General features: G+C 39.1%; 1 protein-coding gene across 1 annotated transcript in view; it reads left to right on the top strand.

The window, feature by feature from the left end:
- ENO4 (enolase 4) overlaps window positions 1-16,250 on the top strand; it is a 39,443-nt gene extending 23,193 nt beyond the window's left edge. The window contains exons 10-14 of the mRNA XM_043989334.1: window positions 4,341-4,466; window positions 6,792-6,987; window positions 11,155-11,222; window positions 11,783-11,900; window positions 16,066-16,250. Coding sequence (XP_043845269.1) covers window positions 4,341-4,466; window positions 6,792-6,987; window positions 11,155-11,222; window positions 11,783-11,900; window positions 16,066-16,211 — 654 coding nt within the window. The 3' untranslated portion in view covers window positions 16,212-16,250. The remainder of the gene's footprint in view (window positions 1-4,340; window positions 4,467-6,791; window positions 6,988-11,154; window positions 11,223-11,782; window positions 11,901-16,065) is intronic.
- The last annotated feature ends 1,317 nt before the right edge of the window (window positions 16,251-17,567 follow it).

Here is a 17,567-nt window from a genome sequence, read left to right as displayed (position 1 = left end):
TGGAACTTGGGCAAATCACTTCATTTCTCTTGATTCTAGTCATTGTGTTATTTTGCATGTCACTTCACCTCTCCAGCTTCAGATTCCCAATCTATCATGTGAGAGGCCTGGATAACAAGGGTAATGCATATAAACTGTTCTGCAAACTTTAATGTATTATATACATGTGAGCTATCATTATTTAACATCATCATCATAATCAGACTATCTCTAAGGTCCATTAATTTTTTTTTTTTGCAGGGCAAAGAGGGTTAAGTGATTTACCCAGGGTCACACAGCTCATAAGTGTCAAGTGTCTGAGGCCAGATTTGAACTCAGATCCTCCTGAATCCAGGGCCAGTGCTTTATCCACTGCACCACCTAGCTGCCCTGGGTCCTTTACTTTTCTAGAATTTTGCAGCAGTATAACTCAAATCCTTGGAAGTTCAAGAGTAGACATCATTTCTCTGAAGTGATTTCCAGTTGTTTCCTCTTTCCTCCAGTATCTATGAAGAAGCAGTTCTTATCCTAGCAAAGACCAACCCCTCTGCATGTGTCCTTGATCCCATCACCTCCTGCCTCTCCAACAGATTTCCTTCATTATCTAACCACTCCCCTCAACTTGAGTCTCTTACTGTTTCTTGTTTCCCTCCTGCTGAAAGATACACTTAAGCCTCCCCCATTCTTTTAAAACAAAGCAAAGCAAAACAAAACTCACTAGGTCCAACCATCCATACAAGCGGTTTTCCTGCATCTCATATCCCTTTCTCTGCTAAACTCCTTTAAAAAGCCCTTTGTACTAGCTGCCTTCATTTCTTCTCTTGCTTTCTTCTAATCCCTATGCAATCTGGCTTCCATCCTTATTGTTCAACTGAAAACTCTTTCCCCAAAGTTACCAGTGGTCTCTTAGTTTTTGGGTGTAATAACCATTTCTCATGCTTTTTGATTCTTCTTGTAACATCTGACACTGTTGATCATTCTTGCTTCCTGAATACTTTCTCCTTTCTGGGTTTCCATGACATTGCTCTTTCCTACTTTATTTTATTTGGTTTATTATACTTTGATTTTTCTCCTACTTAACCGCCTCTTTTCAATGGTCTTTATCAGATCTTTGTCCATAGCATGCCTATTAACCATGGGTACACCCCTAAGATTCTATTCTAAGTCCCTTCTCTTTTTCTTGCCATACTCTCTCTCTAAACTTAGTGAGCTCATCCACTCTCATGAATTAATCATCCGTATGTAGATGATTCCTATCCTTGCCAGTACAACCACTGAAATGTTCTTCCCAGTTCTTATGGCTGTTGTAGGTTTTCTGAATGAAGTTTATATTTCCATCTTGTTCAAAGTGCCCTATTAATTTCTAAAAGGAAATTATACTGGGAATTTTTGCAGTAGGATTATAGCTCTTGGGGCAGCTAGGTGGCGCAGTGGATAGAGCACCAGCCCTGAAGTCAGGAGGACCTGAGTTCAAATCCTGCATCAGACACTTAATACTTGCTAGCTGTGTGACCCTAGGCAAGTCACTTAACCCCAATTGCCTCACCAAAAAAAAAAAAAAAAAAAGGATTATAGCTCTTAATGGCCTTCTTGCTGTTCTGAATATGGAATACTCACTCCTCTGTCTCTGTGCCTTTGCATCCACTCCCTCCCCCCCACCCCCTGCAATTCTCTCTCTCTCCTTAATTCTGCCTCTTGGAATCCCTGGCCTGAAGACTCATCTCCAGCCCCTTCTTCTGTAGGAAGTCTTTCCAGGTACTGCTAGTTGCTAGTGTCTTCTGTTCTAAGGTTCCCTTGTGTTTATCCACTATGTGCCTACTTATGGTCCCATTTTCTTACCCATTATAATGTAAATCTCGAAGGAAGGTACCAGGTTTTGATTTTTTTGTTTGTCCAAATGCACGGCAAAGTGCCAGGCAAAAAGAAAGCATTTAATAAATGCTTCCTGATTAATTTATTTGTTAATACACAGCTGATTAAGTTGTGCACACCTATAATCCTACATCTTGGGAAGGCTGAGGTTTGCGTATCTCTGCAGCTTCTGAGTTCTGAGTTGCAATGGGCTATATACCAATCAGGTGTCCACACTGAAGTTCAGAATGAATATGCTAAGCCCTTAGCCATGGGAGACCACCAGGTTGCCTAAGAAGGGGTGAACCAAATCCAGTCATAAATGGAGAAAGCCAAAACTCTTATCTCATTCAGTAGTGGGATTAGGCCTGTGAATAGCCCTTGCATTAATAATGCTGGGTAAAATGGAGACACCCAGTCTTTAAAAAATAAATACATAGCTGAACATAGAAAATTTGGCCAGTATTCTGGAAACTGAAATGAAATGAAATCTAATCCTTCAGGGCTATTTCTCATAAAAATCATAGTATGTTAGAGCTGGAAGGAACCATAGAGACAATGTAATCCAACCCCTGTTTTTGACAACTGAGGATATGATTTCCAGAAAAGTCAGGTGAATTTCTCAGAGTCCTACAGTAAGTCAGAGAGTGAGCAAGGACTAGACCCCAACATTCCTTATCCTGTGCTCTTTCTCCTCATTCATAGTTAATGGTTTATGGGATTCACAGTTTTGAATGAGGGACTTTTCATCAGAGTGACGCTTCATTTTAATGTTAGGATTGAAGTCAAAGTACTATTCTTTGCTACTGTGGCCTACACATACATCTGCATCTGTTTCATATAATTTTTTGATATTTCATCAGCCCAATGGTTATTTTACATCTCAGCCTGTTTAAGAACAGAATGAAAACCTACCTAGAATGACAAAGTTGTTTGCATTTTGTTGGTTGAAAAACTAATCTCTATAGTTAGACTCTTGTGAGTGGGCAGGTTTCTCACTGTTGTTCTCTTGTTCCACGAGCTCACTTCATTTTATTGTCCTTGTACCCAGACGGTCGGGTGTCTGGCACCATTTAAAAAACCTAAATCGAAGTCATTTTTTTCCATCCCACTCTGTACCTCCAGGTTTCTCTGTATGTATAAGGCTCCTTTTAAAAGAAGTGGGAAGAAATCTGTGGGGTCCTAAGGGGGATGTGAATCTGGCTCATAGCAGCGCTTTATTCAAATAGCATTAACCTTTTCCCCAGGTCCATGTTAACAGCTACTATTTGACATAAAATATGAAGGGGTTTTTTTTCTTCAGATAAATACAGTCTGAAATAATCTGTTTCACTAGACTTTTCTAGTTTTCTTAAATCTCACTCTCCTTCACATCCTCTGTAATCCAGTGACACTGGCCTTTCTGCACCTCTCACAAAACAGCCCATCTCCAGACTTGGGGCATTTTCACCAGCTGCCCCCCCCCAACCTGGAACTCCCTTCCTCCTTCCTTCAGATTTCAGCTAAAATGCTACCTTTTGTAAAAATCCCTTCTTCATATCTCTCTCTCTCTCTCTCTCTCTCTCTCTCTCTCTCTCTCTCTCTCTCTCTCTCTCTCTCTCTCTATCTCTCTCTCTCCCTCCCTCTCTCTTTTTTTTTTTTTAGTGAGGCAATTAGGGTTAAGTGACTTGCCCAAGGTCACACAGCTAGTAAGTTTTAAGTGTCTGAGGCCGGATTTGAACTCAGTTACTCCTGACTCCAGGGCGAGTGCTCTATCCACTGCACCACCTAGCTGCCCCCTTCTTCATCTCTCTTAACGCTAATGCCTTCCTTTTGAGATTATGAGCATTTAACTTGAATAAAACTTGTTTGGACATAGTTATCTACATTTTGTCTCTTCAATTAGACTCTGAGCTCCTTGAGGACAGAGACTGTTTCTTTTGTAAGTCACCGCTGTGCTTAGCAAATAGCAGATACTTAATAAATGCTTGTTTATTTAACTTGGTTCCCGAACATGATTAGGAAGACACCATAATACAGGGGCAAGCCTAGGTGTGGAATCCTGGTTTTGTCACTTGTTAGTTGTGTGACTAAGTCTGTTTTCTTATCTGTAAAATGGGTTTAATAATATTTGTCTAGGATTCTTGTGAGGAAAGTATTTTGTAAACCACAGAGCATTATAATAGTTCATATATGTGTTGCTATTGAACTACAACTTTGACATGAGAAAAGTATTCACCGTCCCCATTCTTGGGGCAGCTAGGGGTCTCAATGGATAGAGTGTTTTGCCCAGAGTCAGGAAGACTTGAGTTCAAATTTGGCCTCAGACACTTACTATTTGTGTGATCCTGGGCAAGTCAATTCACCCTGTTTGCCTCAGTTTCCTCATCTGTAAAGTGAGCTGGAGAAAGAAAAGGCAAACCACTCCAGTATCTTTGTCAAGAAAATTCCAAATGGGGTCACGAAGAGTCAGATACGACTGAAGTGACTGAACAACATCCCCATTTTAACTTGTTACTTCTCTATATCAGACTAGAGGAAAGTACGAAGTGACAACAGGAGTTTTCAAAAATCCATCTGAGATGGTTGATGTATATGTGGACCTGATTAATAAATTCCCTTCAATCACTGCATTAATTGATCCTGTGAGAAAAGAGGTAAGTACTGTGGCACTCCTTAGTTCATGATTATAAAGTAGGATCATAAGATGATAAACTTAAAGCTTGGGCCATCTAGGCCAAATCTCTCATTTTATAGATGAGAAATTGAGCCCTAGAGGTCAAACAGCTTATCCAAGGTCACACAGATGGCAGTGCTAAGATTTGAACTCATGGCCTCTGAGAACAGTGCAGGGGTGGGTGGGGGTGGGACAGAGGGGCACTATCGTGTACTGGAAAAAATAATTTCCTCATTTGTAAAATAATAACTGTACCCTCTGTCTCAAACAGGACAAGATAATGTATAAAAAGGTCAAATAAGTGTGTGCATTATATTAATAAGGACAAATTAATTTGGATGCCACTAGTTCCTAGTTTGTGATCATTGGACTTGGATTGCTGACTTTTAACCTAGTCCCATTTTAAACAAAATGACTCAGCAGACATATAATTAAAAACCCACTTACTTGGAGTGATATCTACTTACTTGTAGTGAAACTCTGGAATTAGTTTTCCATCCAACATGCACACTAGTAGCTAGGGCTCCCCAAGGGGTTGGGATAACTCTGCTCTAATGATGTCAGCTCAAATCCTCATTCTGGTGTATGCTCACTCTAATACCATTCCCCCCCCCCAGTGATTCATACTTTCAGTTTTGTTTAACCAGTTAACACCTATGAGCTTTGACAAAGGGGCAGTTACTGCAATAATGCAGTAAGATGAAAATTTTAAAGGCATTCCCCATCGAACTGGAGCTTAAATTCTCCCATCTACCATCTCAGTCCCTGGGAAAAGAAGGCTCAAATGTAAAGCAATTTCAACATAGCATTCACTCCCACTGAATAGTTGATAGCCTAGTCAATTGATGAACTGCTGTTGCTCTCATTTGACTGCCTTTGATTTGTATTTGGCCAAATATGGTGTTTGGATCTTCAAGCTTCACTGTCTTCCTTCTAGAAAATCCTGGCATGAATTCCAGCCTCCAGGCTTCTGGTTTTTGAGTGAGATTTCTTCTTTTTTTTTTTTTTTGTTTTTGTGGGACAGTGGGGGTTAAGTGACTTGCCCAGGGTCACACAGCTAGTAAGTGCCAAGTGGCTGTGGCTAGATTTGAACTCAGGTCCTCCTGAATCCAGGGCCGGTGCTTTATCCACTGTGCCACCTAGCTGCCCTGAGATTTATTCTTGGTCAAAATTAATCCTCTCGAAAAGGGTCATTTGCTCTTCAGTGAACCAAGTTCCCCATCCTACTCCACATTAAAATCACCAATATGTATCTTATGGATTTAAAAACTATGGAACAAGATTAAAAAAAACAAACCAACAACAACAACATGGTTTTCTTTTCTTTCTTTCTCTGGAAGGAGAGATTTGTGCTGGCTTCTTCTGGAGTGTCATGTGTCAGCTCAAGGAGTCCTTTCCTCTCTCTAGATTATGCTATCCTTTAACTGGTGAGAAAGATGGTATCTGCTTTCCCCTCCTCCTCTGCCCCTCAGTGTTTCAATGTTTAATATCAGTTAAATTATTTGGGGGAGAGCTGACCTTTGGTTTACATTTTGCATTATGAGGCTCAACTATTTTTTTTAATTATAAAAGTATTTTATTATTTTCCAGTTACATATAGAGATAGTTTTCAACATTTGTTTTTATAAGATTTCTTGTTTCAAATTTTTTTCCCTCTCCTCCCTCCCCCACCTCCACAAGACAACAAGTAATCTGATATAGGTTATATATGTACAATAACATTAAACCTATTTCTGCATTAGTCATGTTATAAGAGAAGAATCAGAGAAGAAAGGAAAAACCTCAAAAAAGAAAAACAACAGCACCCAAAATAAGAAAATTGTATGGTTTAATCTGCATTCATATTCCATAGTTCTTTATTTTTCTGGATTTGGAGAGCCTTTTCCATCATGAGTCCTTTGGAATTATCTTCTATCATTGTATTGCTGAGAAGAATCAAATCTATCACAGTTGATCAACACATAATGTTGATGATACTGTGTACAATGTTCTCCTGGTTCTGCCCATCTCATTCATCATCAGTTCATGCAAGTCCTTCCAGGTTTCTCTGAAATCTGCCTGCTCATCGTTTCTTACAGCACAATAGAATTCCATTACATTCATATACCACAACCTTCAACAATATGAGGCCTGTATGAATCTTTTCAATGGCTTTAGCGGGCATTGCTTCAATTGGAACAAAAGGGGGTGTATTTGCAAAAGTGAATATTGTGTTCAGTTTTTGGCCAGATTATTAATATTTGTTTCTTCTAGATTCCATGTAGAAAATGTCAATAATTATTTGCCTCTTTAACTATTTGAACAGGACATTGAGCAGTGGGACAGCATCTGCAATGCTCTTGGTTCCAGGTGTAATATCATTGCAGGAACTGCATCCAAAAGTGTCCACAAGCTTCTAGAAGAACAAAATGTCAGCACTCCTAAATCCAGTGGGTTGATCATAAAACATACAAATCAAACTACAATATCTGACTTGATAGAAGTTACCAGGATTATTGAGAGTGAGTAATAACATGGATTTGAAAGAGCTAGCAATGCAATCATGCAAATAGCCCCAAACATTGATCACCTCAAGCTTTGTAGAAAAACTCTAGGTAAACTTGGGAGGGGGGGAAGAAATCCTGTCTAACTCAGGAAAATCATGTTCAAGCTGATTACTGGATTCTAATGCTATTGTCAGTTCAATTCAACTAGCATTTAATTAGCACCTGCTGTGTGCAAGGCACAGGAGATACAAAGACAAATGAAAAGTACTTCCTGTCCTGAAAGACACCATCAATGGCTTTCAATGTGTTTGTCTCCCCATTTTGGATACAAGCTCCTGGAGAGCAGTCTCTTTTCTGTTTGTATCTTTAGTGCTTAGCAAAATGATTTGTACACAGTAAGTGCTAAATAAACAATAAAATAAATAAGTGAGTAATTAAATAAAAGGGTGGGTGGATAAATAAATGATTTCTTAATCTAATCAGATAAGTAAATACAGTTTGAGGAGGGAGAGAGTTCTACCAACTAGGAGATTCAGGAAAGGTTTCTTGTGACTGACTTCCAGCTGAGCTTTATAATTTTTTTTTTTACTGTTGCCAAATTTTTTCTTTTTTCATTTATTTAGAATTTTTAATGTCCATTTACAAAACTTTGTGTTCCAAATTCTCTTCCTCCCTCCTTCCCCATACCTCCTTAAAAACTCAAGCAATTCAATTTAAGTTATACATGTGTAGTCATGCAAAACATTTCCATATTGTTCAGGTTGTGAAATAATACAGACAAAAAATACAAACTAAAAAAAATTATGCTGTCATAAATTTTTTTGTACATAGAGGTCCTTTAACTTTTTGGTTTTTATCTCTTTTTGGATAGCAACCTGGTAGTGATATTACTAGGTCAAAGAGTATGTGCATGGTTTTATAGTCCTTTAGCCATAGTTCCAAATTGCACTACAGAATGTTTGAATCAGTTTACAACTCCACCAACAGTGCATTAATGTCTGATTTTCCCCATATCCTCTACGACATTTGTCATTTTCTTCTGCTGTCCTATTATCCAATCCAATAGGTATCATGTAGTATCTCACAATTATTTTGACTTGCATCTTTGGGGCAATGAGGGTTAAGTGACTTCCTTAACACAAGCTAGTAAGTGTCAAGTGGCTGAGGCCAGATTTGAACTCAGGTCCTCCTGAATCCAGGGCTGGTGCTTTATCCCATTGTGCCACCTAGCTGCCCTGACTTGTGTCTTTCTTTCCTATTTTTTTTTTGGTTGGGCAATGAGGGTTAAGTGACTTGCCCAAGGTCACACAGCTAGTAAGTGTCAAATGTCTGAGGCTGGATTTTAACTCAGGTACTCCTGAATCCAGGGCCAGTGCTCTATCCACTGCACCACCTATCTGCTCCCTGCATCTTTCTAATCAATAGTGAGTGAGAGCATTTTTTTCCAGTATGGCTATAGATTCAGCTGAGCTTTATAAGGGAAATTCAGGATTCTAAGAAGCAGAGGGGAATGTGGGAACAGGCTCAGTAAATGGATCATTTTGGTGGCAATATAATGTATATCAAAAATAGTGACGTGAAATAAACCTGGAAAGGTAGACTAAATGACTTTAAATGTCAAGCTAAGGACATATATTTTGTTTCAGAGGGAACAGGGAGCTGTTATCCCAGAGAAAAACAAACTGAGGTAGGGAAAAAGGATAGTGGTCTTTAAGTGTGTGAAGGGCTGCCAAATGCAAGAGGGATTAGGCTTGTTTTGTTTGGCATAAGAAGGTAGAATCAGGTGCAATGAGTGGATACTACAAAAGCAAATTTAGGTTTGATATGAGAAGACAATCTAACAAAGCTATCCAAATGTTGAATGGGCTGGCTAGATAGAGGGTGCCCCTCCCCCCATCAGAGACTGAACAACCACTTGTTGGGTATGTTAAAGTGGGGTTCCTTCTTGGTATGAGTTAGACTGGATAGCTACAAAGCTCCCTTCCAACTCTCAAATTCTGTGATTCTGTGATCTTCTGAGGATTCTCAGGCAGGGGAATGACAAGGTCAACCTTGCTATAGAAAGATGATGTTGGTAGCTGTGTGAAAAATAGATTGGAGGGGAGAGAGACTAGAAGAGGGTATCAAACAGCAGTAGTCCAGGTGAGAGATGATGAGGGCCTGAATTAGGGTGGTGGTCTTTGTGAATGGTCAAAATGACTAACATTTCCATCAGTGATGGGCTATATGGTGAGTACTGCATTTTGTCATTGACCACAAGTTGTGATTTTTTTTTGAGGCTTTGAATTTCTAGGGCCAAAGTTTTAAAACAGTTTATCAGTATATTCCTATAGTAGAGACATATTCATCTGACATAATCTCCCAGGATGACTCATATCAGGGAGTTATTGCCCATTTGGAGAAGTATACTGGGTTTCATGGGAAATGGAGTCCAGGGAAATGTCTTCTAATAAACAATCACTGATTGAATTCAGGCATCATGGGGGGGGGGTGTAATACTATTATTATTAGGTATCAGGCTTTGAGACCAGTTCTCAATCCTACACATTGCCTCTCATTACATTGTTCAATATAAAATCTTGCAATAGTTCAAAGACTTTGGGTTGGTCTTAAATTGGGAGTATTTGTCAGTGCTTAGCATAGTGCCTGCCACAGAATAGGTACTTGCTAATGACTTGATTGATTTCTTTCTATAAATCAAAATTTTAAAGTTAAACTGAGTCAACAACTGAGCAAGTAAAGGCAATACTATTTCACAAATCCTTTTCTTAAGGGTAAAATATAATTAAAATGCAGAGGTGTGATGAAGCCTGTAACCTACCTTCCTTCTTTCTTTCCTTCCTTCCTTCCAAACTCCAGCACCATTATTTCTTTATCCTCTGTATCTCTGTCTCTGTCTCTGTCTCTCTCCACCCTCTTCCCCCTCTCTCCCTCTTTCTCTTTTTCTCTCTCCCCCTCCCCTTTCTCCATTTACTACTGATTGTCCTGTGACCTACTTCAGCTCCCTTGGATCAGTTTCAGACTGAATAAAATTAAGGTCATGTAGTCATAAAAGCTTTGGATGTGGTGCAGAGATGGCATAGTGTAAGAAGTGTTGGACTTGGACAGAATCATAGGCTCATAGATCAAGAACTGGTGGTGACCCTAAAGATTTTCTAGTCTAATCCCTTCATTTTGCAGATGTGGAAACTGAGAATTTAGGTGACATGTCCAAGGTTACACAGGCAGTAAGAGGAAGAAATAGAACTTTGAACCCACTTTCTCTGATACCAAATCCTGTGCTCTTTCCATGGTATACTAGCAGAGATCTGAATTCAAATCCCACCTCAGGCATTGTTATCACAGGCAAGTCACGATAACCTCACAGAGACTGTAAAATGGGGAGAAACCTTGTACTACCTTTTCACAAGGCTGCTGTGAGGAAAGTGTTCTGCAAAGCCCAAAGGGCTGTTTAAATCTGAATTATCATCATCCTTGGAAAATACAACCTGCAATTCTTGACTTTAGATAGTTATTAGTCCTTTTAATTTACCAGAAAAGAGTATGGCAAGCTGTAGTAAGGGGCTTTGAATTCCTCACATAGTACTATTTCATCGAAAACTATCAGTACAGAAAACTTCTTTATAGAATTCTAAAGGTGGAAAAACCCTTGGAGGTCACTTAGTCCAACCTTTACCTGAAGCGAATCCCACCTTTGACATCCCCAGCAAGTGGTCATCTAGCTACCTCCAGAACACCTTTTTATCTAACTTAGAGCTAAAACGAGTGAATAGGGATTTTTGCAACTGGAATTACCCCAAATGGCTTTTCTAGCAAATCCTATTGTTACATGAAGACATTAAGAATGATGATAAACTCCCTAGGGTCCAGTTTCTGGAATGTGAAGTGTGAAGGCTACCAACAAAGCAGAGACTCTCTCCCTACATAATACAGTCAGTTGTGGTTGAGAAGGTTGGTTATTGCTGAGCTATTCCAAAGGAATCAGATTGATAAAGCAGAGAGTAATGAAAGCAGAAGTGTTTCTGTTATGATGAGGTACTTAGCTATTCAAATAGTTGCATTTATTTCTCCGTAGCAATGCTGTCCATCTGTGAAGAGTGAATAATCATGCATAGGAGAGTCCTATTTCTGTACAATCTATAAAAGTTAACAATGGAAGATAAACAATTTCTATGCTTATAGGTCAAAAGCGCATTGCCATCTTAGGAAGTACTGAGGGAGAATCTTCTGATGATAGCCTTGCGGATTTGGTAAGTGGTGAAAGCTGTTCAATTGCAGAATTGCCAAAACACTCCTTTTATCATGAGTCGGTATTTCAGAGAAATGCAGTCTTGGGTGGAGAAAGTCACGTCACCTTTTATGAAATAGGCTTTCTTCTGCCCAGAATGCTGCCTTTTGAGAAGAGCTAATCTTTGAACTTTTAAGAAAAGAAAAAATGTGGTCCAGGGAAAATGGCTCGCATATCCATCTGCTACATTAATCCCTAAAATGTAAGCAAGACAGGCTCTGGCTGTGTTGTTTATAGTGATAGCAACATGTTCATGGTGTACTGATTAATGAACAGTGATTCAATTTACAGCTATTTTCCTTCTTCTCCAACTGCCCATTTGTAGATAAAGGTGACTTTTCTAATGTAGAGAAGAAAATTACCATGTCAACAGCCACCACGGATGGGAAGGTTTCCTCTTCCTCTTATGGGAACAGTCCTTTGTGGTATTGGGGCATCAAATTAAACAACTCTCCCCAAATGACTTCCCTCCCCTCTCTTAAAGTGAAATTGTCAGATTCACCTGCTCTCTTTTGCCCTTAGGCTGTTGGACTGGGCGTTCGTTTTCTCAAGTTGGGAGGTCTCTCTCGAGGCGAGCGGATGACTAAATACAACCGCCTTTTTACCATAGAGGAAGAACTCGTCCAGAGCGGAACCCTGAGTACGAGCTTCATTCTGGCTTTGTTTTCAGTGGGCAATGAATCAGTGTAAAAAGATGGGAGGAGGGGGGAATAGAAATCACTCAGCAGGAGGGACAGGGAATCCAAACGCTATAAATAGATGCTAACAAACACTGGGATGGCATTTGCCACAATGTATATTGTCGCCCTAATGGATGATCTATTTACCTGAATGTTTCAAATTCTCAAGCTCCTTCTTGCTGAGTGGACTCCGTGATGCTTTTCAACAGAATTAATTGATTGGGATCCTCACTCCTACCTTTTGTTATAGTCCACATTACATTGAAAGGTTTGCCCACATCATGTAGAAGTTATACGCAGTTGTGCTGCTGACAGTTCTTGGGGGAAGCCCATTTCCTCATATTAACACGCTTATTTGTTGAATTTCAGTGTTTTGACTGGGAAAAGCCAAGGATTTTATTGAAATGAAGCCTTTCTTTCAGAAGCCAGATTTTAACATATCTATGTAGCAGAATACCTGGTTACAGTAATGATGATAATAGCTGCTGTCTTATTTCTACAACTAATAGGACTTGCTGTACCGTATTGATCAGAATATAGGCCCCATTCTCCCTTCCCCAAACCTCCTTGTAAACAACCCCCACATCCCCCAACAACAAACAAGAAACCAACAACAACAAAAAAAACAACTTATTGCACATACAACCTCATTTCTTTTTACTACAAACACAACTTAAGCCACACCAGTCTTCCAGCATCAGAAATGACATAAGAAATCATAAGATTTAAAACTGGAAGAGACCATCTAGTTGAGGGGTCATTATTAATCTAGGGTCTGCAAACTTTCTTTTCAAATGTTTTTTGAAAAATGTTTTATGATAGTTTTATTATACCACCATTGGTATAATTTTATTTTATGCATTTAAAAACATGATTCTCAGATGGGGGCCATAGTCTTTCTCAGACTGCCAAAGGCGCCAGAGACACAAAAGGTGTTAAAATGCCCTGTCTCAGAGGTTATCTAGTCCCATTCTTTCATTCTGCCCCTGAACAAACTGAGTTGAAGATCAGAGAAGTGATGGACTTGCCTAAACTCAGACAGTGAGAGAACCAGAACAAAAATCAAGGTTACTTGGCCCCCATCTTGTGGAGAAGAAACAGAGATGACGACTTCCCTAAAGGAGAAAAGCAGGGATTTAACGCTAGGTCTTCTGACTCTAACTTCAGCACATTTCTTCTATCATACAATGCTGGTCAGTCCCCACTTTACAGATGAGGAAACTGAGACCAAAAGAAGTTCAGTGATTTGGTCTTAGATCTTTCGTCTGGGCCAACAAATCACTGCTGGTGCCTTCAGGTGAAGGAGGCAGATTCCTCATCCTTGGATACTCTCAGTAACAGCCGCTTCACTGCCTACTTGGGGATAACCCAGCAAACCTCACCCACTATCTTCCCTACCCATCTTCCTCCCTGGTACTGGAGAGGACCACTAGGACTTGATATTGGGAGAGGATGCCTGAAATTCTCCAAACAGTTTTGTAGCCCCAGGGGCTAATGCTTTGCCTATACTGCAGAGGCTTCTAGAGCTCACAGTAATGGGAATGGGAATGGGAGAGTAAACATGGGAAGGAGGCAGGGGGAGGTAAGATTATATCGATTTCCAAGCTTTAAAGTTTATTGAAGCTTTGCCAGTAACTAGCTATGTGCCCTTGGACAAGTCACTTAATCTCTGTCCTTCAGTCTTCAAATCTATAAAATGAGAGAATTAGATTAGAAAAAAAAATCTCAGAAATGCCTTCTAGTCTGAATGAATAATCTATAAATCAAAAAGGGGCTGGTTTTGGAAGGGAGTTAAGAGAAAACAATGGGGAGAGAGAAGGCAAGTCATTCAACTGAGGACTGGGTTTCTCTTGAGCCCTGAAAAAGTACACATACACATACACAGACACACACACATATATCCTCTAAATTTCCTAATTTTCTAATGTATCTTTTAATCTTTTTAGTGATTTTTTAAAATTAAAAACTACTCAGGCAAAAGCTTAAGATTTTGCATTATTTTTCAATATATATATATATATATACCTCTATACATAATAAAATATACATGCATACACACATACACATACACAAAAACATATATAAATTTAGCTTTCAAAGGGCTTTCATTTTCAGGGAGTAGCCTATATTTTAATTAGCGTATGTCATCTCATTTGATTCTCACAGAAGCTTATGAGATGGCTTGTGTAGGAATGATTATTCAAATGTTATCAGTATGAAAGACAAGGCTCAGGGAGGTCACAAGGTCACAAAGCCAATAACAGAGCCTGAACTTGAACTCGTGTCTCTTGCTGCAGTCTCCCCTCTTCTTTTCATGCCTTAAGTAGATACCAACATTTTTCTTTCACTGGTTGGGAGAATCAGATACTAGATTGCACACAGAAATATCCATAGAAGTGCACTGAGAGAGAATACATTTATCATGTTTAACAATAATGTGACCATAAAACATCCCAAGTCACATAAAATGACTAAACTAAATGTCATTGAATTCTGAGTGCATGTAACCTCAGAGACCTAAAATGACTTGCCCAGAATTACAAAGCGTTAGTGGATGATCCAATTATGGAACCCAGGCCTCTTCCATCTCACAGGCTAGTGGTCTGGTCAAGATGCTACCCTACTTTGCCTGCCTTATCTCACACTTTGTTCTGCTTTTTACTTTACACTCCAGTAAAATTTAACTTTTTCTTCCTCTAACACAATTTTTCTTCTTTCCTGCTTTTTTTTTTTTTTTAAGTGAGGCAATTGGGGTTAAGTGACTTGCCCAGGGTCACACAGCTAGTAAGTGTCAAGTATCTGAAGTCAAATTTGAACTCAGGTACTCCTGAATCCAGGGCCCATGTTTTATCCACTGCGCCACCTAGCTGCCCCCTAGATTCTAGCTTCTTAACCTGTGGGTCACAACCCCATATGGGGTCAGGTAGCTGAATGTGGAGGTTGTGAAAAATTTGGCAACAGTAAAAGGTTATGTATACCTATCATATACATACACACACATATACATACATATACACACACATATACATACATATATTTCTATATCTATATATACCAAATTGTATCAGAATTTCTCGGGTGGAAAGGGGTTGTAAATGGAAAAAGTTTAAGAAGCCTCTGAGACCCCTTTCAGCTCTAAATCTATGAGCCTTTGAGTTTTGAGCCCAGGTGCTGCTCTTTACTGTGACCGCGGTATTGCCCTTTTAATCTCTCTGAATGTATCTTCATGTGTAAAATGGAGATAATTATACCTGCCTATTTTTCTTTTTTTTTTTTTTGTAAGAAAAGTGATTTTCACAAATCTGTGCTATCGAACCATTTCAAAAGCTGTTGGTCCAATGCCTTGGGAAAGCATCCATGTAAATGGCAGTGCAGGACCTCTGCTAACAATGGAACAGTGCTGTGTCCTTGGCACGGCCAGATAGACTGGGAGCCTCGCTGGCATTCCTATGATCCTGACAACAGAGGACAGATAAATTGATCCACAGGGAACTGAGGAATAATGTTGGGAATGGAAAAGCAAAGCTATCCATGATTTTGTATTTCCCCAAACTATCCAGACTAAGTGGGAAATACTGGTAAAAACACATCTTTTACAGTACTGTTAGTGCCTTCACCATCCCATGCTGATTGCACTTTTGGGGAATCAAAAAAAAGTTGGCAACTATGTTCAGTACTACTTTCATAGTTGGCAACATTTTGCATACAGGTATAAAACTTCCCTTTCCTCCTGGTTGATTTTTCTTCCCGGTTAGTGTCTCCCCCTCCGGCTTGGCAAATAATCCACTAGTAATGTCCTGCTGTGCAGCAGATAATCTACACTGCTGAATTAGGATGTATTGTAAATTGAATAGGGTGACTGCCCTGCACAGTTAATGTGTGACTGAAGAACATACAGCTTTAAATGGGTCTGAAATCCTTCAGGATTGTGGTCCCAAGACTATTAAGTGATGTTTTAACCTGTTACATGCAAACATTTAAAAAATAACATATAATCTTTTTGTAATGGTTGTAGCACTGGGATTAGGCACCATTTATTTTGTTTATTTATTTATTCATATAATTTTATTTATTCATTTATCTATCATCTATCTATTTAACATCTATTTATTTATTATTTTTTAGCCCCAACTAAAGGGCAAACATTTATTGACTTCGATGAAGAACAAAAAGCAGAAGAGGCACTTGTGGCTACTTTGTCTTCTGTCAATGCTGGGAGGACAGAGAGTGACACAACTCGATTCTCAACAAAACCCGAAGCAGTAAAATAATGTGGATCTTTTGATTAACTGCATGGTGTTCCAGTGCAAGTCCTGACTATTCACGTTAGGAGTGGCAAACCTTTTAAAAAATGTTTTTGTACTGAGCTTCACTTGTCTATTTTCACTATGCAGTAAAATACTTATAGCCGCAAGAAATAGTTGTCACCAGTTTTTTTTTTATACTCACCATATTTCAAAAGGAATTTTTAAAAATTCCAATTCTACTGTTCTCTGTTAAATGGTTGCTACCATGGGAATACATTAGTAGACTGAAGCAGCCTTTCTTTTTTTTTCCCCCTTCCTTTCTTCTTCCTTTCTCTTTCTTTCCGTCCATCCTTCCTTCCTTTTCTTTCCAAGAAAAGTCCTAGATTACAAAACTGACCTCTAAGTATGTTGTTTTTTTAAATCAGAATTTTTCTGAGAATAAATATCTAAGTTTCCTAGGAGTGATTCAAGTCAAAACATTTATGCTTTTACATTTTATATAGACTGAAAAGCAAGTGATTTGAGAAAGATAAAGGTAAGATGTCTATTTCATTGCATCCTTAGCAGGTGTCTATTGATTATGGAGTTCCATGAAGCCTTCTTACCTGATTCCATCCCTAGTCCATGTCAGAAGTGACTTTTCCTTCCCATGACTATCAAGCACCAGCCCTCCCTGTTATGTGATGAGCATATTCAAAACCTGCATTCTGTTATTATATAGTATTGTTTATTTATGCATCATATCACTCTTGAAATAGATTTTAAACTAGATGAGGGAATGGAACATGATTGTCATCTTTGTATTTCCCCCAATGCCTAACAGAGCTCAGTACTTAATCAATGGTTGCTTAATGAATCAATAGATACACCCTGAAAATTCTAAGTGTTTACATATATACTTGTAGATATATAGAATAAAATTGCCTTTTGATTTAGTCCTTATGATAAAGAGATCATTGATTCACTATTCTCGCTATTGTCGAGGCAGTTGGGGTTAAGTGACTTGCCCAGGGTCACACAGCTAGTAAGTGTTAAGTGTCTGAGGCAAGAAATATATTTTTTAAAGAAATTTGATGCCAAGAACTAACTGAAAGTTAGTTGGGTTTAACATTTCCCCCCATTCTTTTTTTTTTCTTTTTCTTTTTCTTGGCAATGAGGGTTAAATGACTTGCCCAGGGTCACACAGCTAGTGTCAAGTGTCTGAGGCTGGATTTGAACTCTGGTCCTCTTGAATCCAGGGCTGGTGCTTTATCCACTGCACCACCTAGCTGAACCTTGGGTATAACTTTTTGACAGAAATCAGAAACATTTGCCACACATGTTGAAGATCTGCCTAAGATGAAGGGACTTAATGTCCCCATAGTAGAGATGGGGACTTGC

Source organism: Dromiciops gliroides, chromosome 2, assembly GCF_019393635.1.
Source record: "Dromiciops gliroides isolate mDroGli1 chromosome 2, mDroGli1.pri, whole genome shotgun sequence".
In the NCBI taxonomy this organism is placed as follows: domain Eukaryota; kingdom Metazoa; phylum Chordata; class Mammalia; order Microbiotheria; family Microbiotheriidae; genus Dromiciops; species Dromiciops gliroides.
This window is presented reverse-complemented; position numbering and strand designations above follow the sequence as displayed.